At 46.6% G+C, this 27,915-nt stretch overlaps 1 protein-coding gene across 2 annotated transcripts in view; it reads right to left on the bottom strand.

The window, feature by feature from the left end:
* The window catches only part of HYDIN (HYDIN axonemal central pair apparatus protein), a 395,035-nt gene that overhangs the window by 29,887 nt on the left and 337,233 nt on the right, over positions 1-27,915 (bottom strand). For both annotated transcript variants that reach the window (XM_066348740.1, XM_066348741.1), the window contains exons 54-70: positions 27,453-27,552; positions 24,794-24,962; positions 23,272-23,510; positions 21,991-22,108; positions 18,117-18,321; positions 17,220-17,455; positions 14,759-14,910; positions 14,460-14,649; positions 10,936-11,038; positions 10,013-10,291; positions 7,909-8,051; positions 7,038-7,256; positions 5,888-6,048; positions 3,152-3,249; positions 2,164-2,356; positions 755-967; positions 138-276 (exon numbers count right to left, since the gene is read on the bottom strand). In XM_066348740.1, the coding sequence (XP_066204837.1) occupies positions 138-276; positions 755-967; positions 2,164-2,356; positions 3,152-3,249; positions 5,888-6,048; positions 7,038-7,256; positions 7,909-8,051; positions 10,013-10,291; positions 10,936-11,038; positions 14,460-14,649; positions 14,759-14,910; positions 17,220-17,455; positions 18,117-18,321; positions 21,991-22,108; positions 23,272-23,510; positions 24,794-24,962; positions 27,453-27,552 (2,957 nt within the window). The remainder of the gene's footprint in view (positions 1-137; positions 277-754; positions 968-2,163; positions 2,357-3,151; positions 3,250-5,887; positions 6,049-7,037; positions 7,257-7,908; positions 8,052-10,012; positions 10,292-10,935; positions 11,039-14,459; positions 14,650-14,758; positions 14,911-17,219; positions 17,456-18,116; positions 18,322-21,990; positions 22,109-23,271; positions 23,511-24,793; positions 24,963-27,452; positions 27,553-27,915) is intronic.

Below are 27,915 nucleotides of genomic sequence, written 5' to 3'. Positions count from 1 at the left end.
TCAAGAAACACGTGTTGATGGACGCCCCATTAGGCTGTTCTCCCAAACTCCATCTCTGGTCCACGGCCCACTTGCCATGCAGACAGGGATGGAGTGATTAAAGCCCTGGCTTGAGTGGTCCTCATTCACACACAAACCTCGGCTTTCTTCTCAGGGGCGATGCAGCCCTTCTCTGTAAGGCATGTGAAGGCGGAAGGGTTCTGGAGACTTTCGATTTCTTCAGAGATCCAGCTGAAGGAGTAGCTGCTAGCGGTTGGGTTCAGGATTGTAAAAGTCCTGGCCGAGGGGGAAGAATTCATAGCAGAGAGTGAGGGGCGGGGGGGTGAGGATTAAGAGAAACTTTCTTAGGGCCTGCCCTCGCACGTCCCCCCTACGGGTGGGTATTGGAGCTGTTCCAGATACTCTGTTACTGTAGAAATGAAAACTACATCTCACTTGGGGGTCCAAAGTATGGCTGGAGCTCTGGACTTTGGAGTAATAATAATGATGTCAAGGGTCCATCTGTCCTAGCGATCCTCTATGGTCAAGGTCATGCTCAGGGATTACATTTTAAAGCTTTCTAAATTTCCCCCAGTGTCAGAACGAAGGAGACAGAATCAGCTTTCTTACTGTAGCAGCTCTCTCCAGTCAACCCCCACGGGTATCAAGCCTGCTTCTGGGAACCCATGTAGCTCCATTCTCGGAATTCTTCCTCTGGCTTCTTTGGGAGGATTGACTGATACGAACTCAACTGATGCAAACCTAAGCAACTCACCGGAGATTCTTCCCTCCTATGCCCACACTGGTGAACTCGATCACCTGGGTGTCCGGGCACAGAGCCCCACCCCCGGGCCCTCGGAGATCGGGGTTGCGCCGATGCCCGGTGATGTAGTCCGAGACTTTCAGGTCGAAATGGCAGATGGGCAAGCAGCTCCGCCCCTTTGCTGACAGCACGGGGCCTTGCTCTCCAGGTGGCAGATTGGGAATCCTGAGAGGATAAAGTTATTTCTATTTACTTTTTAGTTTTAACCAATTGTTGCTTTCTTAGTTGGTTGGAAATGAATATTACATTTACTAAAATGTGAGCTCCATGAGAGCAGAGGCCGAGTCTGTCTCGGTCAATAACATAACCTCGGGGCCTTGAACAGAACATGACGCATAGGAGGCGTTCACGGATCAACGGCTGAGTGGATGAATGCGTGAGTGGGCTGAGTACGAGGAGCCTGGATTCTGGTCCCTTCTGTGTGCCTTGGTATGGCCTCGAGTTATGTCCTCCATCGGAGGTGAGGAAACCTCCCTGCTGTAAAATGAGCAGAGGCTTTTCCTCTGGGCCCTTGTGGGCATCTAGTGGGATATGAAAGTATCCCACCGATGCAGGAATCCTAGAAAAGTATCCTGAGCTCCCAGGAGAAGGTGAACTGAACATGACTTCCAGCCCCAGGTCTGAGTTCAGGTGGCCCAGGGGCAGGACAGTCCCTGCAGGGTGATGGCAGGGTCTCCGGGAGGCTCTTGTGGCTCAGATAGGTCTCTGCCCCACTCAGCCGTGGCTCACTGGAATTCCTCTGTTAGGTGAGTGTTCTCCATGGAGCCTTCCTGGGAGTGGGTACCACGTCGGGGACTTCCACTGCCCGGGGTAATTGGGTTGGCTGCTCTCTAACTGGGTCCGGGCCCCATCTCTTCCTTGCTTCCCAGGCACCAGGTCTACCACCTCCACCATCAGCACCACCTAATGTTTGTTGTGCTTATTTTGTGCCAGGCACTGCTCTACGCTTCACTGAATCACCTCATTCCGTCTTAACAACAGCTCTGCAAGGTGTGTACTGTTATTTGCATTTTACAGACCAGGAAGCCTCGTGTCAGGAAAGGAACAAGAACGCCTTCCCAAGTTCATGCTTGTCCCGGGAATGGAACCCACCCGGCTGCCAACTATTCTGTTGCCCTGTGGACTTTCGTATGTGGCCGGGAAGCGAGAGGTGGGCCAGAGGAAGAGTCTAGAGAGGGTTGATGAGCAACACAAAAGGCCAATTCTCCTTGTTCTCCAAAGGGTGGCCCCCGAGAATCTTTCCAAAGTGCAATGTGGCAATTTGGGGCCAGGGCGGGCTCTCAGGTTGGGTGAATGGAGGTCGTGGTGGGAGAGAAGGACAGGAGTGGCAGAGCTTTGTTCTGGGGGGCACATCTGCTTACTGGCAGACAAGTCTGCTCTCGAAGTCTCCAACCTCCAACGGGGAGAATTTCACTTTGATCTTCTCGGTCTTACCCACGGGCACAATGCCCGACACGGGCTCCACAGAGAAGGACTGCGGGGGAGATCCGTTCCAGGCGTCCATGGCGCTGTCCGGCGTGCTGCCCTGGCTCAGCTGATCTTTTTGAGAGGAACCTGGGGGCAGACAGAGAGCCAGTGATACTCTGCATTTGCATTGGGAGGACGAGGAGAAGGCAGCCCACTCGCAGGCCCTTAGGGACCCTCTGTGGGGTCTGTGAGCTCGCCTCTTCTGGCAGATCTACTTAACTTTGGGCACTACGGGCAAAGAATTGACTCAGCTCTCACAGGTGACCCATGAAAAATACTGCAATTGATTCCATCAAGTTTTCAAATTTGTTCCCTTTTGGCTCAAGGGACTGGGTCAAGTAGATGTCTGTGAGTCTTTTACCTCAAAAATAATGGGCTGTGAACATCATTTTGGGAGAATCACTATTTTAAAGTAAGAGCTCACAATCTGGGGGCCCGTTCGGAAGGTCTGGGAATAAGCAAAATGAAGCAGTAACATGGACGTTTGCCTACTAAGTGCTGGGTCCCTTTGTAAGTGCTTCACGTGCATGAACAACAAATTGGGCACGGTATGCAATTTGCTGGGGAGACAGCTCACAGCTCTCACTATTTTCTTCAAGGCTCTGCACTCTCCTAGCAGGTTAAGATCTAACAGAAAAGACTCCTAGGGATCTGAGAGGGGGTGCTGGCCTCACGGGGCTCCGGGCTCCAGGAGGGCAGAGGGCAGCTCTGAGTTTCTCGGGCCCTTTCGGCTCTGCAGATGTCAGGAGGCCTCTGCTTTGCTCCTCTGTCATCACTTTGGGGTGTGGGTGTGTGGGAGCAGTTTGCTTCTCCATGAACAAGGCTCTTCTGCTAACTGGGGACTCAGTTCAAACTCTGGGCTTTGCCTGTCACTGCGTTTACCTTGGTGATCTGGCATCACGAAGCCGACAGCCTTGGCCGTCTCTTCCGAGGTCCAGCTGAATTCCAGCTGCACGCTGCCTGTGTTAACCAGTTCCAACCTGCGAGCAGATCAGGGCACAGCTGTGAAAAACGTGCTGCAAATGACTGTCGTCCTGTCTGCACACCCACCGCCTACAGTTACTTTTAAGTCAAGTAAGTCATTTTGTTTTTGTTTTTTTAATTTCTTCAAAAGGCAAGTTTTTTTGTTTTTATTTTTTTTTTTGTATTTTTCCGAAGCTGGAAACGGGGAGGCAGTCAGACAGACTCCCGCATGCGCCCGACCGGGATCCACCTGGCACGCCCACCAGGGGGCGATGCTCTGCCCATCCGGGGCGTCGCTCTGTTGTGACCAGAGCCACTCTAGCGCCTGGAGCAGAGGCCAAGGAGCCATCCACAGCACCCGGGCCATCTTTGCTCCAGTGGAGCCTCGGCTGCGGGAGGGGAAGAGAGAGACAGAGAGGAAGGAGAGGGGGAGGGGTGGAGAAGTAGATGAGCGCTTCTCCTGTGTGCCCTGGCCAGGAATCGAACCTGGGACTTCTGCACGCCAGGCCGACGCTCTACCACTGAGCCAACTGGCCAGGGCCAAAAGGCAAGTTTTAAGCAATTTTATTTAAAAATCATGCATTTGATATATCGATTATATTTCCTTCCAAAACACAAAATATAAACCTAACTATTAAAGTGAAAATATCTAAATGTTTAGCCCTTAAAGTCATCCCACATACCACTGGCACCCTATGCAATGAACTCCCAGCATGCATCATGGTAATCCTGAAAAATTCCCAGGAGAGAGGAAACAAAATCTATTTCACATGACAATACCTTCCTGGGGTGCAAATTCCATAGCCCCTTCCTCTCCTGAATCCCTTGCCACCAGAAACAATGTCCCTGTCCTCAGAAACCACCGGGCCTCTTCCCGAGATGCTTTCCCTGGCTGAGACACAGACTCGTCTCACATTCTGAATCAGTGGAATGATTTTCTTGCCTTAAATTTCCCTGCTCTGAGACACGAGGTGGGAGACAGAAGTCTTCTCGGAATCACTTTTAAATGTGATCATAGACAGTGACAGCAGAAGGATGAGGTCTTGATATAAGAAAAACGGTTGTGTAAGAGAAGGAAGTAGACACACTCTCCTGTTTTAGGGACCTAGTAAGAGCTGAGAGTTTAGGGGGAGCAGAGCTAGGTGGGTTTAGGGATTAGCTCTCCATTATCCCATCCAGGTAGACCATGCAGGTATGCCTGAAGTCAGTGCTTTGACTTTTAGGGCTTGTTTTTATTGTATGAATTTATGAATAGTGGTCTTCATCCTAAGGGAATTTTTATGAAGAGTCTTCATAAAAATAATTCTTGGTTTAGGAAAAGGGCCAGAGAGTCAGACTCTTTGGCTTTGCGTGTGGTACGTCTCTGCAGCAGCAAACACAGCCACTGACAACACAGAGTGATGGGCATGCATGGCTGTGGGCCGACAAAACCCTATTTACACAATAGGTGCCTGGCTGGTCCACGGGCCAGAGTTCCCTGCTCCCTGCCTTAGGTCTAGCGGGCACCAGCAGAAGATCCCATGTCTTTCCTTATGTCTTTTGGGGCTATGACAATTTGAGAGCACACTTTAAGTGCAACAAATGCAAAATGAATTGAACAAATTAATTACTGATTTTTATGAAGTAGAAATGTCCATGGTTGACATTTTTGTAATTCTCAAAGATCAATCACAGGCCTTCTCTTTTTTGTACATTGCTGTCTCTGCCTAGAAGGCCCTCTTTTCTTCTCTCGTCATTGTTTGTGCTCCAAAATTCAGCAGGGGTGTCACTTGGTCCAGTAGAAGACAGGGAAGTCTCCCCTGACACTGTCTCTCCCACATCTCAGTCTGCCTGAGGGACTCTAATTGCCTACACAGGACACCACGCTGTGACCGTCACTTTACCTATTTCCACCCATTCTCCTACCCCCAACTCAGGACCATGAACTTATTGAGAGCAGAACCCACAGCACCTTTGTATCCCTGCATCTGAGTGTGTGTGAAGGATTAACATAACCCCTTTTCCTTCCAAGGATAATTTTGACTTTGAATTAACTTTCTAGCTCAATTTCCCTGGAAAATAAAAGAGAAATGTCAGCTGTGTCATCAGGCAACACTGTCTATAGTAAAAGTGATCTCTGTTTAGTGAACTGCATCTGGCCTGGAAGGAATTACGATTATCTGGAGGGGAGCTGTAGCTTTGGGGTTCTGTGAATATGGTGTCTCTTGTAACTAGGCATGTCTCCTCCGGGGTCCTGGAAGCTGTACCTATGGAGAGAGTCATGAGGAATGTTGGCTTCTGTTGGCCATGGGGTTTCTTAGCAAAGATGACCCCCATCCCCACTAGAGTGGATGTTGTTTGAGCTGTCACCTGGGGCGCGGCAACAAGAATACTTTTTTGAGCGATGCTACGAGTTGCTGCAAAGACTATTCCTACTGAAGCTGGTCGCCTAATGCCAGTTTCCTGGTGTATATCTTGATTTCAAGTGTAAACTTCAATTGCTTTGTGGGTCTGAATGTTTCATTGGACCCAAGCAGACACTCTGGTGCACGCTACACTGACGACGCCTGGTATGTGCTGTCCACAGACACTGAATAAATGTGTGACAAACAAGTGAGGCAACGATGAAACAAAAGAATTTCTTTGATGAGTGCCGGGAGGCTTTTGAAGACTCACTCAAACACTCGGGTCTGGTAAACCAGCGTTTCCTTAAAGCACATGTCGCTCGCCTGGCACTGGTACGAGGCGAAGTTGATGTTGGCACTGATCTGCAGCGGCAGCTCTCGGTAGTTTTCCTCCAGCACTGAGTGAGCAGGCTCGGGATCCGTCTCGATCACCTGTAACGAAGGCACCGTGTCCTCAGTGACTCAGAGCTGCTGTCTCACAGGGACGTGGGGTAGGGGGCGATGGCAGTACACCAATCTACTAATGCAAATTAACACCGACTCGTAAACTCAAGTTCCAGGATGAAGGATTAAGGCCAACCTGAAATGGCTCATAAACGGAAAAGGAAACAAAAAGTTACTGAGGGCATTAGGATGGCACAGATATCGTTTTGGGGTCAGACTCTAAAGATGGTAGAAGACAGGAAATCATAAAGATAGGAATAGATATTAATAAAATAGAAAATAAATCTAAAACAAAAAGGACCAACAAAGCCAAATGTTATTTGAAAAGACTTTAAAAACCTTTGGTGAGATGGATCAAGAAAAAAAAAAAAAAGTAAAAATACAAATAACCAGTATCAGAAATGAAAAGAGGGATATTATTATCAATCCCACAGATTTAAACATATGATAAGAAAGTATTGTAAATCATTTTCTGAAAACTACATATGAAAACTTAGTTGAAAGGCAAATTCTAGAAAAATAATTTAATAAAATTGACTCAAGAATAAACTTCGACTCTCCCAAAATTCAACTATAACAGCCTATACTGTTGACCGGTAGCCTTACTGATAACATAAACAGTCAATTAACATATATTCTGTATGCTATATGTGGCCTAGACTGTATTCTTACAGCGAAGGTAGAGAGTGAGAAGAAAACGCTATCAGGAAGAAAAAGGTGGGAGGACCTGTTCAACTAGATATCAGGACTTAATCTAAAGCTCTCCCGACTCAGACGGGTGGTTCGTGCGGTACACGCAGTACGGATGGTGGCATGCTCAGAAGTTCAGTTTGTCACTTTTGAAATCAGAGTCAAATGGAATGGGAACTTTTTCTTTTCTCCATAAAAGAAGGAAATGATGAGACATCACACGTGAGAGCAGCAGGCTTCCAGGCTCTGTAGGCCTGGCTATATTTGTGATTGAAGTCCCTACTCACTTTTCGTTTTGTAGCCAAAGCCCCGGGCGTGTTTTTGGGCACGTCCACCCACTTGACTGTGCGCATGCGGTCATCCCAGTCCGCAACCTGCTCCACGGGTTGCTGAAACATGATTCTGGAGAGCTTGCACTTGATTCCCATTTTCTTCAGGTTGATGGGCAGCTCTGACTTTATGGTCACCACTATGTCCTTCGCACACCCAGGGTGGAGGTGGCCGATCTGAGGAAGAGCCTGGTATTAGTACTTTTGAAAATTCAATCTTGAGGACTCTTGCTATCTGATGGTAGCATTTTAGAGAAGGGGTAGACCCAAAAGTCTTGGCAAAAAAAAAAAAAGTATCATTCAAGGCTGATATGTGGATTGTCTTTAATATGTACAAAGTCTTATATAGAAATATAATCATAAAAACAAGAGCAGCTAATGTTTATCATACTGTTACTTGCTTCAGGCACTATTCTAAACCTGTACACAATTCTACCAATCCCCATTACAATGCTTTGAGATATATAGCTATTTCCCCTCCTTTACAGACAAGGAAAATTATAACTTGCTCAAGGTCATACCATTAATAGCAGAAGAGCTGGACTCAGACCCAAGCAGTATGGGTCCAGACACCACACTCTTAAATTAACCAACTGTGTTTTTTAATCAATATGATCTATACAAATTATGGATAGATGTACATAGTACATCAGCCTAGCAACAGTCTTGGCAGACCTTACTTTCTGCTCTTAGATCAGAGGGGGGATGAACAGTGTCCTCCAATACTGGTTTGAGTGAGGTCCATCCTACCCATTAAAATGGACTGACAATCACTGGGTTTGGCTTAGGCCTAAGGGAGCTCAGAAAATAGTGAATGGCTTTCACTTACCTGTGGGGAAAAAGTAACTGTGGCTAAAAGGGGCCATTCAAACCGTATCACATTCCCTTGGCTGTGGTTGGTGACTGTGAAGCTCACATTATAGCTGTTTCCAACGTGGCAGTCCCCAAACTGAATGTGGTCCACCAGAGCAGCTGGGAATACAAGCAGAAGGCCAGTGAGTCCTCCATGGCCTCCTCCTAGGACTCCTACCCAGAGGAGGCAGCACCCAAAAGACACTGGGCCTCACCCTCATGTCACCCCTCTCTCCTTGGATGGCTCTATTGGAAAAAACTAGAGTCCTGAGCAGTAAGCTTTCCCTCCTTGGGGAGTCTATGTATCCATCCATCCACCCATCCTTCATCTATTCATCTATCCATTAATACATCCATCCATCTATGCATCTGCTCATCCGTCTATTCATCTATCCATTTTGGCCCTTGCCTCCAAGAGAAAACATAGGTGTCTACTCCATTTGTTTGCTGAAACAATACTACTAAGGGTTAGGGTTTGCTGGAGTAAATATAGGAGACCCCGTTAAATTTGAATTACAGATAAACTATGAGTAATATTTAAATTTTTGTGTGTGTGTGTGACACAGAGAGAGACAGAGAGAGGGACAGATAGGGACAAGACAGACAGGAAGGGAGAGAGATGAGAAGCATCAATTCTTTGTTGCCACTCCTTTGCTGTTCATTGATTACTTTCTCATATGTGCCTTGACTGGGGGCTACATTAGAGTGAGTGACACCTTGTGACCTTGGGCTTCAAGCCAGCAATCTCTGGGCTCAAGCCAGAGACCATGGGGTCATGTCTATGATCCTATGCTCAAGCCAGCGACCTTGCGCTCAAGCTGGTGAGCCTGCGCGCTCAAGTCAGATAAGCTGACACTCAAGCTGGAGACCTCAGGGTTTCGAACCTGAGTCCTCTGCATCCCAGTCTGACCCTATATCCACTGCGCCACTGCCTGGTCAGGCAACTATGAGTAATATTTAATATAAATATGTCCTATGCAATATTTTGGGACACACAAACTAAAAAATAATTCATCGTTTATCCGAAATTCACATTTAATGAGGACTCTTGTATTCTGATTTTCTAAATGTGGCAAGCCCATTAGAATTATGAAATTTGATTTCTGAACTAGGGCTCACTTCTGGCTCCTGCTTGACTTCTGATAAGAGAGATGTCACCCTGCAGCCACAGCCAGGGGTGAGGAGTGTTGGTTTTTACCCATGTTATGTAGACTGTGCAATGCTACATTCCAGGACTATAACTAAGCTCCTAGGAAAACGGTGAACCTGTATTTATAACTCACTTTGTAGCAATCCGGCATACAATTAGGGTGCTTAGCAAATGTGTTTTGAGAATAATGATAAAGTGAGTTTTTCCTACCCCAAAGCCTATAGTCAGCCAAACAAAGCGGCAGCACTTGATAGACTGCAGAACAGGGTGTCTTAAGCTTTAACACACACACAAATCACCTAGAAATCTTGTTAAAATGCAGATTTGGATTCAGTATGTCTGAGATGCTGGGGTAGGGTCTGAAATACTCATTCCTAAGGAGCTCTCAGGTAATGCTGACGCTGTCAGGTTCTCAGTGCATTTGAGTATGAGGCTGGGGAGAAGGACGCCTGGGAGGAGGCATTAACTATGCCTGCCTAGTTAAACAAGCCTACCGTCTCTAGGACACATGGTTCAGATGAAACAGACAATGGCAATGTAAGCCAGCTAATAGATATAAACAGGGAAATCCAGAGAGACGTGTATTCACTTTTTAGCTAATCAGGAATTTGAATTTTGAATTTTGTTGATTGCTGAACTTGAATTTGAGCTCACACTGTGAGCCCCCACAGGGCAGAGACCCTGATTACCCTTAGGAAGTCCTGGGCTCAGTGTAGTGCCTGGCACATGCACAGACTCTATAAGTGTTCCTTGAGGGAACGCAGAGACGAGAGCAGTGATGGAGCCAGGCACAAAAGAGCATGCAGTGATGGGGAGGAGACGCAGTCCTAAATTCCCAGGGAGCCAGCTAATCTGTTATTTAAATTTCATTCTTGATGAAAATGACCCACGAGCCAACCAGTTGTCAACACCTCACTGCCGCTTCTCCCACCTGCCACCAAGTCTTCCATAGATTTTGCCTCGGTGACCTCGAAGAGATCTGAGGCCTCCTGGCTGGTGGAGACCCCCAGCCCGTGGACGCTGTCCAAGGTGATGTCGTCCTCGTAGCCCTCTCCCACCATGTGGATGATTGTGTCCTCATACTGATTGTTGACCACTGACAAGTGGATCGTGCCTGTCATTTTCCCAACCTTTTGGGCATGGAAAACAACATCAAATTCAGCTATGTCTCCAGGAGCAACAACCAGGGAAGCTGTGTGAGCTTTTTGTACTGCAAAGAGAAGAGAGAGGAATGATTAAGGATCAGTTAAAAAGTAAGATGCATCCATGAAGACCCTGACTTAAGGGAAAACAGCCCTAGTGTGAAAAGGAGCGTTGTTTACAGTGGCCATTGGTGATAACACTGGGCATCCTACTCTCTGTTGGTTCTGATTAGCCCTCCAACAAAAACAGTTACTGGGGCCCTGGCCGGTTGGCTCAGCAGTAGAGCGTCAGCCTGGCGTGCGGGGGATCCGGGTTCGATTCCCAGCCAGGGCACATAGAAGAAGCGCCTATTTGCTTCTCCACCCCCCCTCTCCTTCCTCTCTGTCTCTCTCTTCCCCTCCTGCAGCCAAGGCTCCATTGGAGCAAAGATGGCACAGGCACTGGGGATGGCTTCTTGGCCTCTGCCCCAGGCGCTAGAGTGGCTCTGGTCACGGCAGAGCGACGCCCCGGAGGGGCAGAGCATCGCCCCCTGGTGGGCAGAGCGTCGCCCCCTGGTGGGCGTGCCGGGTGGATCCCGGTCGGGCGCATGCGGGAGTCTGTCTGACTGTCTCTCCCTGTTTCCAGCTTCAGAAAAATACAAAAACAAAAAAACAAAAAAACTCCTAGTTACTGGGTCCCATTGACCTTAGAAGTTCCTCTTCTTCAGGTTACCTTTCTCATGGGGCCTGTTTTCCTCTGTGATGTAGATGTAGGAGGTAGTGGGCCTCCCTTTCAGGGAGAAGACTCCTAGTTGGTCCTGCAGGTCGACATGCAGCTGGAGAAGGAAGGCGGGACTGGTGTTACACTGACACACTGCTCCTGGGTTTGGGGGATAGAGGGAGCGACTGTGCTGTTTGGGAAGTACCCAAAAAGCCATTGTGACTGGTGCCAAATTTTTTGCTTCTTATTAAGAGGGAGATATAATAAATATTAGACTTAGAGAGAAAAAAAAGAAAATTTAGTTCAGCTCCTGTTATTGAAATGAGGAGGAGGCCCAGAGAATACAGGTGACTTTCCAGATCACCCAGCTAAGTAGTGTCAACATGGGGTTGCCAAAGCCTCTGTCACTGACAGAGGTAGTTGTAAATATACTCTAGACTAATGAGATGAAAATGAATATTTGTCATTCTAGGACGGGTTGCATGAATATGAGTTTCTAAAAACCAGTGTCTCCTGGGTGCTGGTGCCTGAGCTGCCTGAGAGTCATGGGGAGTATCCTACCAAGATAAGAGTGGAACCAAGCTGGGCATCCGACCTACTTGGAGAGAAGGAGTGTTTTCCACCCACTGGAAGCCATGGATCTGATTTAAAAAACTAAAATCCTATACTGATATTAGGTATGAGATTTCAGCATTTTTAGAAGATGGTAATGCTGGCACCGCCATGAACATCGTGAACAAGATAGAACAATGGAAAAAGTGATGCACAAAATAGGAATAGCGACATCATATAGGAAGCACCTGAGATAAAAAAACACATGACATATTTAGAAATAACGTGAATAAGAAACCATATGTAGGAATCATATGAAAAAATATTGATATAAAAGAACTAAATAAAAGGGTAGGAATCCTAAATGTTGTTCCTGGTGGAGAGCCTAAATACTCTAAGAGTAGAAATTCTTCCCAAAGGATTCATAGGATTCCCAGTGAACCTTTTGCAGAACATTATAAAATGATGTCTAAAGTTAATCTGAGAGACCTTATATGCAAAAACTGTTAAGCAAAGTTAGAAAAATGGGGAGCGGGTGGGCAGGAATTCACTAAAGTACATGCTAAAACATCTGTAATAACATAATAATTGAAACAACAGAGGGTAATGGTATACTTGGACTCAAGACAACAACAACAAAATGCAAGGCAACAACAATCAAATTCTAAAAGCATCAGAGAGCTAAGAAGATAGTGAAGAGTAAGCAGACCCAGATTTGGGAGCATGTGGAAATCCAGAAAGGGCAGCCTAACTCTCTGGCTGTTTGATTGGGGGCATGGGCATTGGAAGAGGCAGAGGGGAGGTGGACTGTGCTTCTGATGGTCTCTCGGTGCTAAGAGGGCAAAAGTCCTGTGAAGGACGAGAATGCTTTATTTGCTCTACACTGGGACCCCAATGGTCTACACCAGTGGTCCTCAACCTCCGGGGCTGTGGACCACTACCGGTCCGTGGGCCATTTGGTACCGGTCCGCAAAGAAAGAATAAATAACTTACATTATTTCCATTTTATTTATATTTAAGTCTGAACGATGTTTTATTTTTTAAAAATGACCAGATTCCCTCTGTTACATCCGTCTAAGACTCACTCTTGATGCTTGTCTCGGTCACGTGATACATTTATCTGTCCCACCCTAAAGGCCGGTTCGTGAAAATATTTTCTGACATTAAACCAGTCTGTGGCCCAAAAAAGGTTGGAGACCACTGGTCTACACAATAAGACAAAAGGTAGGCTGGATATAAGCCAGCTCTCTCAAGGGTAGCAATCTTGCCCTGAGTCATCTGTGTAATCCAGAAAAATCGCAAGCCCTAAAACCAGTTTAAGGTGGCCCCGATTTCCAATGCCAGGTAGAAATGAATGAAAATTGTCTCTCAAGAAAAATAACATCAGCTCTGGCCGGTTGGCTCAGTGGTAGAGCGTCGGCCTGGCGTGCAGGAGTCCCGGGTTCGATTCCCGGCCAGGGCACACAGGAGAAGCGCCCATCTGCTTCTCCACCCTCCCCCTCTCCTTCCTCTCTGTCTCTCTCTTCCCCTCCCGCAGCCAAGGCTCCACTGGAGCAAAGTTTGCCCGGGAGCTGAGGATGGCTCTGTGGCCTCTGCCTCAGGCGCTAGAATGGCTCTGATTGTGGCAGAGTGACACCCCAAGATGGGCAGAGCATCGCCCCTTGGTGGGCATGCCGGGTGGATCCTGGTCGGGCGCATGCGGGAGTCTGTCTGACTGCCTCCCCGTTTCCAGCTTCGGAAAAATACCAAAAAAAAAAAAAGGAAAAAAAAAAAGAAAAATAACATCATCCTTAGTCTGATTATTTTAAAATAGCTTTTCAAATGTAACACCCAACACATGATCAAAGATGACAACATGGTAAAAAATGAGCAGAAATAGCAAATATCAGAAACAGACCCACAGAAACTTCAGATTTTGGAATTATCAGGTATAGATTGCAAAAAATAAAGAAAGAAAGAAAGAAAGAAAGGCTGTGATTACTGTACTCAAGAAATATAAAACTAAGACTGATAATTTCAGCATAAAACTAGAAATGATAAAAAACTGATTATGTAGATTTGAAAAACAACCTAATAGAAATTCTAGAACTGAAAAATATAATAAGAACTTAATGGAAAGGTTAAAAGCAGATTAACTATAGTTAAAGGGAGAGTTCATAACCTGAAGAAAGCTCAAAAGAAATTCTGCACAAGGAAATCCCGAGAAAAACGGATGGAAATACAGTGAGGTTGCAAGACACAGAGGACATAGTGAGATGGGCTTCCGTATGTTTAATTGGCTTCCCAGGAGGAGAGATGGAACAGAATGGGAAAAAGCAATATTTAAAGACATGTCTAGGAACTTTCCAAAACCAATTTAAGACATCAATTGCAGAATCAAGAAATCTGGTGAATTTCAAGAAGGATAAATGACAAGAACTCCATACCTAGACATGTAACAGGGAAGCAGCAGAAAACAAATACAGAGTGAAAATGTCAAACACAGTCACAGGGAAAAGATTACTTTAAAAGAACATTGCAGACTTAAAGCTGGCATCTCAGCAGTAACAATGGAAAGCAGAATATTTAAAAAAAAATTAAAACAATTTAATTGCTGATCCAGAAGTCCCTATAGATGTTACAACTCTCACTCCTAATGAGGTTTTTTTTTTTTTCCTTATTGTAAATGCAATGTTCATCATAAAAAAAATAATGAAGACACTAAGAATACGCATAGCCCTACCCTCTAAGCGTGGTGTATATCACTGGACACTGCCCCACACTGTAATTATTAGTGCACCGTGTAAGCTTCTTTCTGACACTCCTTGAGGGTAGAGGCCATGCCTGATTTTCCTCTGCATGTCCCACGTCTTACACAGGTTAATGTCTGAGGAACATCAAAGAAGTCCTCATCAATTAGGGATGGCAGGGACTCCGATGTCAGAGGTCTTACTTCTGAATGATTCTTCTCGCCTTCCACCCCATGCGGCCCCCTCCAGCGGTACCTTGGCAGAGATAGTGCCGTTGTTCTTGAGGATGAGAGGTAGTTTGTCTGAACGACCAAGGAGAAGCCTCTTAAATAGGAGCAGGGGGTTTCCATACTGGTTATGGAGAACTGGCCGCACGATGATCACTTGAGGGAGGTTCCCCTCTCCGACGATGTCAAACACGAGGCTTCGGTTCTTGGTCAGGTTGCTGCGGGAGACAGGGGGATGGGGCCTGTCAGCCTGGCATCGCAGGAATGACGTTTCATTGAGCGTGGCCTGTAGCCCTGCAGCAGGAGAGGCTTCAGGGGAGCTGGTACCTGGGCAAGCCGTCCAAGGTAGCCTCGAAGATGCACTGGTAAGTCTGCATGGTCTGGGGGATGAAGGACACCGTGGCGAAGGCATGTGAACGACTGGCAATACACATCTTGTTGGGTTCCACTTCAAAGATGTCAGTGATGCGGGCAACGACCTGGTGAGTGGGGGGGGGGGGGACAGAAACCAGCGTGTGTGTAACTAGCTACTTTGCATCGACACAGGGCTTGCTGCTTATCTCTGTTGCCTCCGCTGTGAAATCTCCCCCCTCTGAGCTCTGCAGTAAACATGTTCCATTGCCTGCGTAGTCACGCCCTTGGGAGCAGCAGCCTGGATACTCTGGGACTTATCTCTGAGCAATAACTAGCCAGACTTGGCTACACCTGTGAGCTTTGACTCACGTGGATGAACTAATCCAGCTCTTAGCTAGCCATCTCTGACTGTCTGTTTCTCTGGACTAAATTAAGATGCCCAGAGACCTCTGGGGGTTGCTGAAGTGGAGCTGAAGTGGAAGCCAGACGAGGGAGTGGAACAGAGACAGTGGGAGTGAAAAACCCGTGGTCCCTGGAGGATGGACAGAGCCTCGACTGGTCTGCACATTCTATTCCAGGTGACAGTTCCAGTCCCACAGGCTGCATGGTGCGTCCTGAGGGCTCTGACTCATTGCAGCAAACCTTGGTTTGGGCTGTCCTGAGTGGGTTTCTGCTCCTTGCAACTCCCAGAGCTTGACCTAGCCCCTCCTGCACACTTGACCTGTTCCCGTCTCGTGGCAGTGTTTTGGGAAGACTATAGAACCCCAGGCATGGCCACAAAGGGATATTTTATTCTCATGAGAGGCAGGTGGATTTAAGACTGACCATTTCCTCTTGTTCTTAACCTGAGGGCACTAAGTTTTCTTTGTTCTTTCCAATGGACAGTCTGCAAATTAGGGTAGGGGAGAACATATAATGTCTGCAGATCCCCTGTTAGAAACCTATCTTTGTTTAGAAATAAAGCTTCCCCAGCCAGATTGGTAGTGGCACAATGGATAGAGCATCGACCTGGGATGCTGAGGTCCCAGGTTCAAAATCCCGTGGTTGCCGACTTGAGCGTGGGCTCATCCAGCTTGAGTGTGGGGTCACCGGCTTGAGTGTGGGAACATGGTTGGTGGCTTGAGCCCAAGTTTGCTGGTTTGAGGAAAGGGTGACTGGCTCAGCTGGAGCCCCCACCCCGCCCCTGCCCCACCCCGGGTCAAGGCACATATGAGAAGCAATCAATGAACAACTAAGGTGCTGTGACTGTGAGTTAATGCTTCTCATCTCTCTCCCTTCCTGTCTGTCTTTCTCTCTCTCAAAAACAAAACAAAACAAAAACAGGCCTCCTAACTTTTTAATGTTTTTAGTACAAAATAGGAAGAAAGCTGTCTCTTTGTGTCTCCAATGAGGTCAGAGAGTAAGGACTGGGTGGCACCAGGGCTTGAAGGAAGTCCTATAAGAAATCAGTCTCTCACAGCCCGCCCCTCCGCAGTGGGTGACAGCCCCCTGCTCTGCATGTTCCAGTCTTGGCTCTGGGTGGGGCCTGCCCTCTGGGTGATCTCCCTGCCACCATCAGCCGTGTGAACAATGCCAGCTCTGGAGCACAAGGACCATCCGGGCCAAGATGCCACTTTTGGGCAGATAACTGAGCAGATGAGATAAGACTAGGTGGTATTTGTAACCCATCCGAATGGAAACCTGTCGACTCAGCCTTCCCTCCCGGCACCCTGAAGTTCCCATCCACTGTGAGGAAAGAGGACCTCAGCATGTCTGACTCAGAGCGGGATGCAGTTCTGAGTCTGGTGGACTCTGAGAGGCACCTGTTATTTCCCATGTATGCAAATAAAGCTTGGCTTTAATCCTAGCCTTATATTTCTCGGCTCTGGGGCTTAGAGAAAGAATTTAGTTTTTCTGAACCTCAATTTCCCTAACTGTAAAATGGGGATAATAATGCAAAGTCTGTGATACAAACTAGTTGTAAGGATGAAATGAGGCAATAAATGTAAATCATTTAGCATAGTGCCTAGCATACAATAGGGGCTCAATAAATGCTCATCATTTTGCCTTATCCTTATAACGTGACATCCCCCAAATCGCCTTTACCAGATGACCGTGTGATTGGAGGCAGCCTGTCTGAGCGGGCGCTCATCTTGGCTCTCCCCACAATGCCATGTCCAGTGTAGGCACACTGGGAATGTCTAATGGGTGACTGAGTTGTTCATTCCTGTCAACCATGTATCACAGAGGTACCCAGAGGAGACACACACTGGGACAAATGCATGGCTCTTGGCCAGGGAAGTCTGCCCAGTTCCCTCCCATAACCTCCAGCAGGGCCTGAGTGCCAGCTAACCCCCACAGCTGTGTAGAGGCTCCAGAGCAGGGGTTACTAAGAGTCCTCTTCCCAGCTTCCTGCCAACCATGGGGGGGGGCGGGGCCGAGTGGGGCTGCTTACCTTGTTGGAGATAGGCTTAACTACAATGTTGACATCACAGGCGATCTTCCCAATGTTGCTGATCTTGAATCGAGCCTTGGCCTGATGGCCCACTAGGACACTGCTGAAGATGAACTTGTTTTCATCCTCCACAAACAGCCCCCCGCTCCCTGTGATCTGCAGCATGTGGTACAGGTTGGTGCTGCTACAGATCTGGTGCTCCTCAAATATCAAGGCATTGTTGTCAGTCACGAAGGCTGGGGAGTGGAGGGAAGGCAGTGAGACGAGGCTGATGGCCGAGCCCCTACTTCTCTGATTCCTCATGTGGAGGTGTGGGTTCGGACAGAGGACAGACATAGGGGAGAGGTGCGGTGGGAGTGATGGGACATGTTCTAACTTCTTGGGGACCGCTCTTGTGGGTCACCAGGTCCCCCACTTTTCCTCCCAATGTTAAGGCGGGGTAAGACCTAGGATCTGGGGTGGGATTAAAAAAGGAAAAAGCATTTGGCTGACTTTCGTGCAAGGCTACAGGGGGACTAGAGCCAACGCAAAAGTTCTCCGTGCTTCATCCGAGATCTTGCTGGGTTAAAATTATAGCACGCTCAGTCACTGACCCTTGTTCTGTATGTATATGCTGCCCACGGGGAGTGATCTGGCCCCCAGCAAGATTCTGTGTTCCCGGGACTTGTGCCATATCCCATCGCACCATGATTCCCAGAGAATATCAGTTATCTGAGAATCCAGGACCAAGCGCAGGAAGCACATCCTCTTCCAGGTGTGCATACCTTGCAAGTCTTTAAGGAAAAACATGGCTGATGACACTAGTGAAAGTTCTAAGGACCCAAAGGTAGCAGCCCAGCTATGTTTGCTAGACATGTGCACGGGGGTGGGTGGTTACAGAGGAGGGTCTTTCAGCACCTGGGAGACAGGCTTCAGCCAGCAGGCTGTAAGGAATGCCAGCAGGATGGTCTGTTGGGTCTCGATCAGAGATATCGATAGCCATAAACTCCTCACACCTTCCCACCGGGTCAGCCAGGCAGTCAACGGTGATGGCCTGCATTCCTCCGGGAGGGATGAAGCCAAACACAGGGTACACGGTGAACATGCCGTGGGTGAAGCGAACCTGCAGGAAACAGTGTGACTGTGGGAGGGATGGAGGCAGGTGGGTGGCAGGGTCTGAGCCGTTCCTCCAGAGTTATGAGGGACAGCTGGGGGCTCCCCAGAGGCTTTCTCTGGGCTCCGGCTCCTCTCCTGGAGGGAGGGAGGACCTGGGGGGCCTTCAGGGATGGCCTCTCTCAGTGCTTCTTTCTCAGCAAGGTCTCAGGTGAAGCCCAGAGAGAACGTGCACTTTGACCCATCGTGATTGAGTGGGGGTTTTGGGGGACAGACGTGTTCTACATCGTGCGACACGTTTCCAGGTGGGAATCTCTCTTCCATTCTGTTGTTGAGGTCCTGCATTAAATTTAGAATTTTGGGCCCTGGCCGGTTGGCTCAGTGGTAGAGCATCGGCCTGGCGTGCAGAAGTCCCAGGTTCGATTCCCGGCCAGGGCACACAGGAGAAGCGCCCAGCAAAGATGGCCTGGGCGCTGGGGATGGCTCCTTGGCCTCTGCCCCAGGTGCTAGAGTGGCTCTGGTTGCAACAGAGCGACGCCCTGGAGGGGCAGAGCATCGCCCCCTGGTGGGCGTGCCGGGTGGATCCCGGTCAGGCGCATGCGGGAATCTGTCTGACTGTCTCTCCCCGTTTCCAGCTTCAGAAAATTAAAAAAAAAAAAAAAATTAGAATTTTGGTTATTTATGTTTTTCAATTCCAAAGTTTCCATTTGGTTCTTATTTATGTCTTCTCTTTCTTTGCTGAGACTTCCTGTGTGGTTTCATTAGTTCCGAGTGTGTGATTACTCTGCAACATTTTTACATCAGCTGCTTTAACAACTTTGTTCTCTGTCATCCCAGTGTAGGCATCTATTGATTGTCGATTTTCATTCAGTTTGAGATCTTCCTGGTTCTTGGTATGACAAGAGGGTTTCAGCTGCAACCTAGACATTTGTGGTAGTATAGCAGGAGACTCTGGACCTTGCCTTTGGCCAGGCTTTCTCTGACACCACTCTGGCCGGGGAAGTGCGAGGCACTGCCTTGTGACTTCCAGGAAGGGGTGGTAGTCCAGATTCCTTGCACAAACTTCTTACTGCCAGGCAAGGGTGTGAGTTCCAGCTTGCCACCAGTCCTCAACTGACACCTCCCTGGCAAGGAGGAGGAGGAGGAGGAAGAGGAGGAGGAGGAAGAGAAAGAGGAGAAGGAGGAAGAGGAGGAAGAGGAAGAGGAGAAGGAGGAAGAGGAGGAGGAGGAAGAGGAAGAGGAGGAAGAGGAGGAGGAAGAGGAGGAGGAGGAAGAGGAGGAGGAGAAGGAGGAAGAGGAGGAGGAGGAGGAAGAGGAAGAGGAGGAAGAGGAGGAGGAGGAAAAGAAAGAGGAGAAGGAGGAGGAGGAGGAGGAAGAGGAAGAGGAGGAGGAGGAGGAGGAAGAAGAAGAGGAGGAGGAGGAGGAGAAGGAGGAGGAGGAGGAAGGGGAGGAAGAGGAGGAAGAGGAGGCGTGCTTCCTTACTGTTCTGTTGATGCCATGGGGTAGGGAGCTCCCCTGGGGGTGGGGGAGTGAAGGAACATCTCATCACCACTGGGTTAAGGTGAAATTCCAGGCTCCTGTGTGGTGTCTCCACTAACAATGGTGGAGGTAGTGGTGGGTAATGGAAATCCTAGCTACCTATTGAGCATTCTCAGGACACCATTCTGGCAAGGAGCTGGTGCTTCTCATTACAGCCTGGACAGGGTGCAAGTCTTCCCACTGCCCTCTGCTAACAATGGTGCAGTGGATCACAGATCTTCTGTCATGTTTAACTGTAATACAACAGTTCTCTGAAGTTTTCTCTCTTGCTAGGCTGCTCTTTTCCTGGTCCTTTGGCTGGGGAAGCAGGCTTCGGTCAGAGGCTTTTTCAGTCTGTGCCTGATGGTATTTCTGGACTGCTGGCTCCTTCAGTGCCCAGAAGAGATATATGAGGCAAAAGGAACTCAGGGAACTCGCTTCCATGAGCCTCACTGGGTCCCACGGACCTAGCTGGCCTGACTTTTCCCCCTCCACTTGTTTTATACACCATGTCCAAGGTTTTTAGCTGGACTTGATTGGGAAGAATAGAGACAAGGACACTACTCACAAAAATTAGGGGATCAGGAAACGTGAAGATACTCCAGAACTTTCAGCCTTTTGTAGAGTGCATTTTCACCAATGAAATAAAAGTTGATTTTGCATCTCATTTGCATAATTGAACAACTTTCTTTGACTTGTCATTTGCTTTTCTGATGTTCTTGTTTAATAAAAAAATTAAATGCTTCTTTTTTTATTGCTTCATATTCATTTTGAAATATCCCCTAATTTTTGTGAGCAGTATATATCTACTCTATCTTACAGAAATCTTTGCATTTCCTCTTATTTTAAGCCAGTCAAATTAGGCTTCTGTTTCTTACAAACAAAAGACTGTTAATTAAAATACATATGAAGAGGCCCTGGCTGGTTGGCTCAGCAGTAGAGTTTCTGCCTGGCATGTAGAAGTCCTGTGTTCGATTCCCGGTCAGGGCACACAGTAGAAGCACCCATCTGCTTCTCCACTCTTCCTCCTCTCCTTCCTCTCTATCTCTCTCTTCCCCTCCTGCAGCCAACACTTCAATGGAGCAAAGTTGGCCCAGGTGCTGAGGATGACTTCATGGCCTCTGCCTCAGGCGCTAGAATGGCTTGGCCTGCAATAGAGCAATGCCCCAGATAGGCAGAGCATTGCCCCCTGGTGGGCATGCCAGGTGGTCAGGCACATGCAGAAGTCTGTCTGACTGCCTCCCTGCTTCTAACTTAGGAAAAATACAATATATATATATATATAGTCTACCAGAAAGTTCTGTCCGTTTCTATCACAACAAGTTTCGACACGTAAGCACATGTTTATTTGGCACATGTGTGCCTCTCTATTTTTATCACTTAATGTATACATACTGACGTAGCAAATTAACTAAAACAAAGTTGATTCATGTTAGTCTTATGTGTGAAGCGATAGTATACCCATGGCTACTGATAAAGTTCATTTACGCCACTGTAATTTTTACGAATTTCAACAAGGAAGAAATGCTACAGAAGCATGTCTGTCGCATCCACCATATTCCCCGGACTTAGCACCCTCCGACTATCACTTGTTTTTGTCCTTACAAAATTTTTTGAAGGGCAAAAAATTCAAAAATGAAGAAGATATCAAACAAGCACTGGTTCAATTTTTCGCATCAAAAGATAAAACATTTTTCAAAAATGGGATATACAAATTGCCCTGATGCTGGCAAGGAATCATTAATAATAATGGCAATTATATTATTTAATAAAGTTTATTGACGGTAAGAAAAATTTGTATTTTGTTTTATTCCAAAAACGGACAGAACTTTCCGGTAGACCTTATATACCTTACTATACCTTACATACCATATATATATATATGGAGAGAGAGAAAGAGAGAGAGAGAGAGAGAGAGAGGAGAGAGTTGAAATTTAATTTTAAGGCAGTGAGGAGCCAATGAAGGTTTTAAAGCAGAAGAGGATATTCAAATTAAAAGTCATAACACCTTGTCTTAACGTGAAAGTGATACTTCACCATAACTATTTATTATTTCTGCCACAGTAGAGTCAAGTCCTGCTATCCTACAAAGGCATCTGTTGCAAGAACTAGTTGAAAGTGGCCTTACAGGGTTTCTGTGAACAAGGGAAAGGACACTCACCTGGCCAGTGACGTTTAATTCTTTCTGAACAGACTCAGAGAACTTGGTTGCTTTGGAAGTGCTGGCCTTGTAGAAGCTCTCGCTTTCCCGGGACCTCGCATGCCTAATATGGCTGACTCTGATGGAAGAAGCAAGAGTACATACACCTTTAGGTTAGGTTGGTGCATCGAATACCACCTGCCTGTCAGCTTGCTAGGTCCCTTCTCCTAGGTATGGGGGAAGAGCCCTTCTTTGTCTCAGAAGGCATTGGGGTAGCACAGTCAGCATTTATCATTAGCTAAACTCATTTAACAATTGTGAGAAGATTATGCAATAATTGTACTTATTACATGTGATTCATAAGGACATTGAACATTACTGTAAGAAAGTACTAATTTTTAAATGTTTTCTTGAGTTCATTAGAAAACAATGCCTAGAAATTATTTGTAGACATCAATTTTTTTTACCCAAAATGAAATGGCAAATAGATTAAATTCTGTCCTTTTTCTTCACACTTCTAGTCATGGTGCTTTTAGACTTAGTTTAAGCAATAGCATAAACACAGATTTTGGTAACTGTTCACTTCACTTGAAGCTAGTTTACTCAATAATTAGTTTGCCTAGAAGTTACTTCCCCCCAAATTTTCAAATGTATTTGAAGTGTAATCTTAAACTTTTGAGAGATTTATATATTTGAGCATTCACTTGCTTAATGACCACAACAACTGAAGTTCTATCATTGTTTGAGTGTTCTGCATAAATCTGTGCATGCTAAAATGAAAAATAAATTAAAAACAATTTAAAGCAAAATATCATTATATAATATCTATAAATTAACATAATAAATTCCTATAAAATAAATTTAAAATTAGGTTAAAATGAAACATGGAAGAAAGAGGTTTTAGACAGTACAACCAAACATCTCTTAATACATTAAAACTTTGCTAAAATGAAAGAAGAGATCTCCACAAAAACATAAAACAATTACAAACAATGGGAAGATATCTGCATATCTGATTTAAACCAAATTTGTTAGAAAGTCAATTTTAAATTAATAGAACAATTTTAATTAATTAGAAACTCAATTAATTAGAATGCATGTGAAATCTAGAGTCAGAGATGTGGGTTCAGAACTGAGTTCTACTGGTGATTTCTTGCATAATCTTGGATGAGTCATTTTGTAATGACCCCACCCACAACAGGAAATTGGGTGAATTTAGATAAAATATATGAAAGCTCTTTGTAAACTATAAAGCACTAATTAACCAGGGAATGGCATGAGTTGAGCAAATGCTGGTCTTACACTTTCTTTTGTTGACTGGAGCTCTCCCCTGTCATCCTATAAAGGACATACTTGAAGTCAATAACACCTTGATTTTCTATGGTGAAGACGGTGCTTTTACGAGTGCCACAGATCAAAGCCCCAAAGTTCAGGATGGAGGAAGGGCTGATGTTGTATTTGGAGAACACTGCATTCACAGAAAACTTAATTGGGATGCTGGCGATGATTTCACGTCCTTCTGCGATATTGGGCTCAATGACCTAGAAAGGGAAGGATGGGGAAGACGTCAGCCACTGGTGCAGCTCCACAATTCATGTCCCATTTTCATCATTGACATGAAGCTAAGTTCACTTCATTTTCTTTACAGTATTGCATCAACAGTATTAGCAAATACTAACATAAAACTTATTATGTACCAGGCATGGGTTAACATAGACCAGCGCTTTTAAACCTGCGCACATAAACTAATTACTAAAATTCAGCAGCACACCAAAAATATGTTTTCTATTTTTGCAGATTTGACAAAAAAAACCCACACAGGTATAATTTGTGATTCATTCACACTGGATGTCTATTGTGTATTGACTTTTGTCATTTTTTAAAGCTCATTATTAAACTTTTTATTTATTTTCTTTTTCTTTCTTACTGAACTTATTGAGGTGACACTGGTTAACAAAATTATATAGGTTTCAGGTGCACAATTCCACAACACATCATCTGTTATGTTGTCATCTTTTTAATTTGACAATCTAAGGGAAAAGAAGTCAGTGCCCTTAAGTAGTCAGGTATTGCATGCATTAAAAATTCTTGCTGGGCCCTGGCTGGATGGCTCAGTGGTAGAGTGTCGGCCTGGCGTGCAGGAGTCCCAGGTTCGATTCCTGGCCAGGGCACACAGGAGAAGTGCCCATTTGCTTCTCCACCCCTCCCCCTCTCCTTCCTCTCTGTCTCTCTCTTCCCCTCCCGTAGCCAAGGCTCCATTGGAGCAAAGTTGGCCCGGGCGCTGAGGATGGCTCTATGGCCTCTGCCTCAGGCGCTAGAATGGCCCTGGTTGCAACAGAGCAATGCCCCAGATGGGCAGAGCATCGCCCCCTGGTGGGCATGCCGGGTGGATCCCAGTTGGGCGCATGCGGGAGTCTGTCTGACTGCCTCCTCGTTTCCAACTTCAGAAAAATACAAAAAAAAAAAAAAAAATTCTTGTGGCACACCAGTTGAAAATCTCTGACATAGACCAGCTTGGCTCCTGTATTCACTTCCCCACTTTTCCTTTGCACTCGAGGACTAAACTCAGCTTCCTTGCCTCTGGTGCTCCCCAAAGACCAGCACCCACATTTCTTCTCTGGTGCTCTCAATTTCTGATGACTTTGCATACCTCCCACGTGACCTACCTGTGTTTGCTAGTTGGATTCCAAACCCTGGTGCATCCTCTCTGGTTCCACCCAGGCCAGCCCTCTTTTCCCCCTTGGAGTGTGGGTTAGAACATGTACTCTTCTTTTTAACACGAGCCTTACAGCCCTGCCAGGGCCCTCCCTTTGAGCTCCCCTACCTGACAACGCAGGACGGGCTGGTGCTCTATCTTCACTTCCTTTTTGGTATGGAATATCACGTGGACATTTGTGGGCTTTTCTGTTGTGGTCAGTGACCCTTTCTTGGGTTGGAATGAGACCATAGACTTTATATTGCTCACTGGACTCCCTACAGGGTCCACATAAAAGCTGAAAGACAAGAATAAAGGTAAGTGTAAGTCATTATTCGGGGAACCCAAGATACTGGAGACTGCTAAGTGCCTGCCACGTCTCTGGGTGTTTAACTACTGTGCCTAGCAGAGTCCACTGTGCGTTGTACCCTGTGACCAGCCCTCCTTAGCCCGACTCACTGGGCCAGGGATCGATGCTTGAGGCAAAGACAGCCATCTCTAGCCTATGGTCAAGAGGTGTCCTTGCAGAAGATCTCTGTCCAGCAGGGACACTTGAGGCTGGGTAAGGATCAACTACAGAGGGTCCTCAGGATCCAACACAGTTCTATTTCTACAATAGTGACATAACCCCAATTTTGTGTAAGTTGAAACACACCCTAGCCTAAGTCACTTACCTATCTTAACACGGTTATAAAAATCATAATCAAGAACATAAAAACACAACTAAGCCACAAAAAAAGGAAAAGGACATAAATATGCTATACTATACACTGTACTGTAGTAACAGAAAAAAAATGACAAAAAAATGAGTGTAAAAAAAATTCCTTCAATTTTTTAAAGTTTTTATGGGAGTGAGCGTTGTAAACTTGAAACGTTATATGCTGAGACTGTTGTGACCTGAGGACCCCAGTACATTAATTCATCTCTCCCTCCCTTCCTCCCTCCCTCCATCCCTCCCTCCCTCCCTCCCCCCCTCTCCTCTCTGAGACTGAATGCAGCACACACACAAGGAACGAGGAGGCAGAAGACAGGGGATCTAAGAAAGAAGAGAAAGCAGGGGGCAGAAGCCATACAACAGAGACACTCAGAAAGGGAGGTCATGGCCCAGTGGGGGTGAGGTGAGACACCATGAGAATGACAGGGGGACTGGAGAAGGAGCAGGAACTTAAACTGAGCTGGGACACATGGAGTTGCTGTGGGGACCCGAATGTCATCCCCAGCCCCAGGAGACCTGGTCAACCACTGCTACATGCAGGGTGCCTACGCTTCCTCCTCTCCCTGCACAAACCCCTCATCACCGGCTCCAACCGAGAGGGACCTCCATGCAACCTAAGAGCAGAGCTGATGTCCTGTCATAATCTGAAACAGAATTCACAAAAAGGCACAACTGCTTTCGGCATAAATTCTTAAATGTCAGCGGCTTTCTTCTAGTGGGTTTTTTTTTTTTTTTTTATTTTTTAACAATTTTATTTATTTATTTCGGAGAGAGGAGAGAGAGAGAAGGGGGGGGGGAGCAGGAAGCATCAACTTCTAGTAGCTTCTCGTATGTGCCTTGACCAGGCAAGCCTGGGGTTGCAAACCCATGACCTCAGCATTCCAAGTCAACGCTTTATCCACTGCACCATCACAGGTCAGGCTATTCTAGGTTAGTTAAGCTTTTATTTATATTTATTTCAATACACAGTTCTAACTAATAGTAGTATTGTGATGGGACCTAATTTTAGCATTCTCTGAGCTGAAATAAAACTAACATGAATACACTGCAATTCTTCCAAGTCTGCAAGGGGGAACGTCCTTTTATCAACTGTGAATTCTTCTGGGGGAAGGAAGATCTTTCACAGAAATCGTTTGGCCATGGGTGCCAGCACTGTCACTGAGGGTCGTGTGACCCCGCCTGAGTGACCTGCTCCCTCCCTCTACCTGGCCCCACCCCTTCCTCTCTGAGGAAACTCCCTTATTCAGTGTTTCATTTTTAATCGCAAGAGATGAGCACAAGCTGTACCTTTATTCCACCAGGCTGCCATTTGGAAAGCATAACACAGGGGTTCTTAAAATTGAAAAAGAAAATGGAAACATCTCTGCTTCACATGAAGTCTTCTGTAGAATGCCAAGTTGTGAAACAGAGAAACTGAAGGAGGGCAGGAATCCCCCACCTCCAGGCTCTCCCTCCATCCCAGGATCTCCTCCTCACACCTCTCCCAATCAGCCTCTTCCCCCACCCCCAGACCTGCAGCTCAGGGGCATTCAGACGGCCCTTACGGGTCCATCAAGGCACAGAGTTGAAAGCAGTGTGAGAATCTCTGCTCTCTTAGCAGCTGGAGTTCCATTCATTGAAACCCGGAGAGGTTGAAAGCAGAGATAGTTCTTAAGATTTTAAGATTTCCTCAATTATCCTCCCCCCCCTTTTTTTTTGGTGACAGATAGGGATAGACCGACAGGAAGGGAGAGAGACAAGAAGCATCAATTCTTCATTGCGGCACCTTAGTTGTTCATTGATTGCTTTCTCATATGTGCTTTGACCGGGGGGCTCCAGCAGACCGAGTAACCCCTTGCTCGAGCCAGTAATCTTGGGCTCAAGCTGGTGAGCCTTGCTCGAACCAGATGAGTCCGCTCTTAAGCTGGCGACCTCGGGGTTTCAAACTTGGTTCCTCCACGTCCTAGTCTGACTCTCTATCCACTGCACCACCACCTGGTCAGGCTCTCAATTACTCTTTTCCTCTCCCAGACACATTCTTCTCCTGATGCGAGCAGATGCAGATGACCACGTGCCCAGTGGTTTTCAGGTTACCTGTACATGATCTCGTATTTCCCACGGTTCTTCAGTAGCAGGGGCTGCTTCGCCTCCTCCATGACCTTCACAATCCCAAAATCGATGCCTCCGTCAGTTCCTGCGGAGGCCAGGGGCAAAGGTTGGGAGAGATGAGAGGGTGTGGAGCAAGACGCAGGGGAACGCCCCACTGAAGTTCACACGGAAAATCCATGATGACAAGCTCATAGAATTTGTTTTCTGAAAACACCATGGTTAGAAAAACCTCTTGGAATTGCACCTTAGAGAAGAACGGACACTGCTCTTGCGCCCAGTTTGACGGGGTGGCTCCCCCTGGCTTCCATCTTAGGAACGCCGTCCTTTTTATGTCTCCCACTAGCTAAGACTTCCAGTATTTAAAAAACATTTTTTGCATCAAGTGTATACTATACAGAGTTGGCATATAACATATACATTTGTATCACTTTACTTAGCATTGCAGCAT

This window comes from Saccopteryx leptura, chromosome 9 (assembly GCF_036850995.1).
Source record: "Saccopteryx leptura isolate mSacLep1 chromosome 9, mSacLep1_pri_phased_curated, whole genome shotgun sequence".
Classification (NCBI taxonomy): Eukaryota; Metazoa; Chordata; class Mammalia; order Chiroptera; family Emballonuridae; genus Saccopteryx; species Saccopteryx leptura.
Note: the sequence above shows the minus strand (reverse complement) of the source record. Positions and strands in the feature narration are given on the sequence as shown.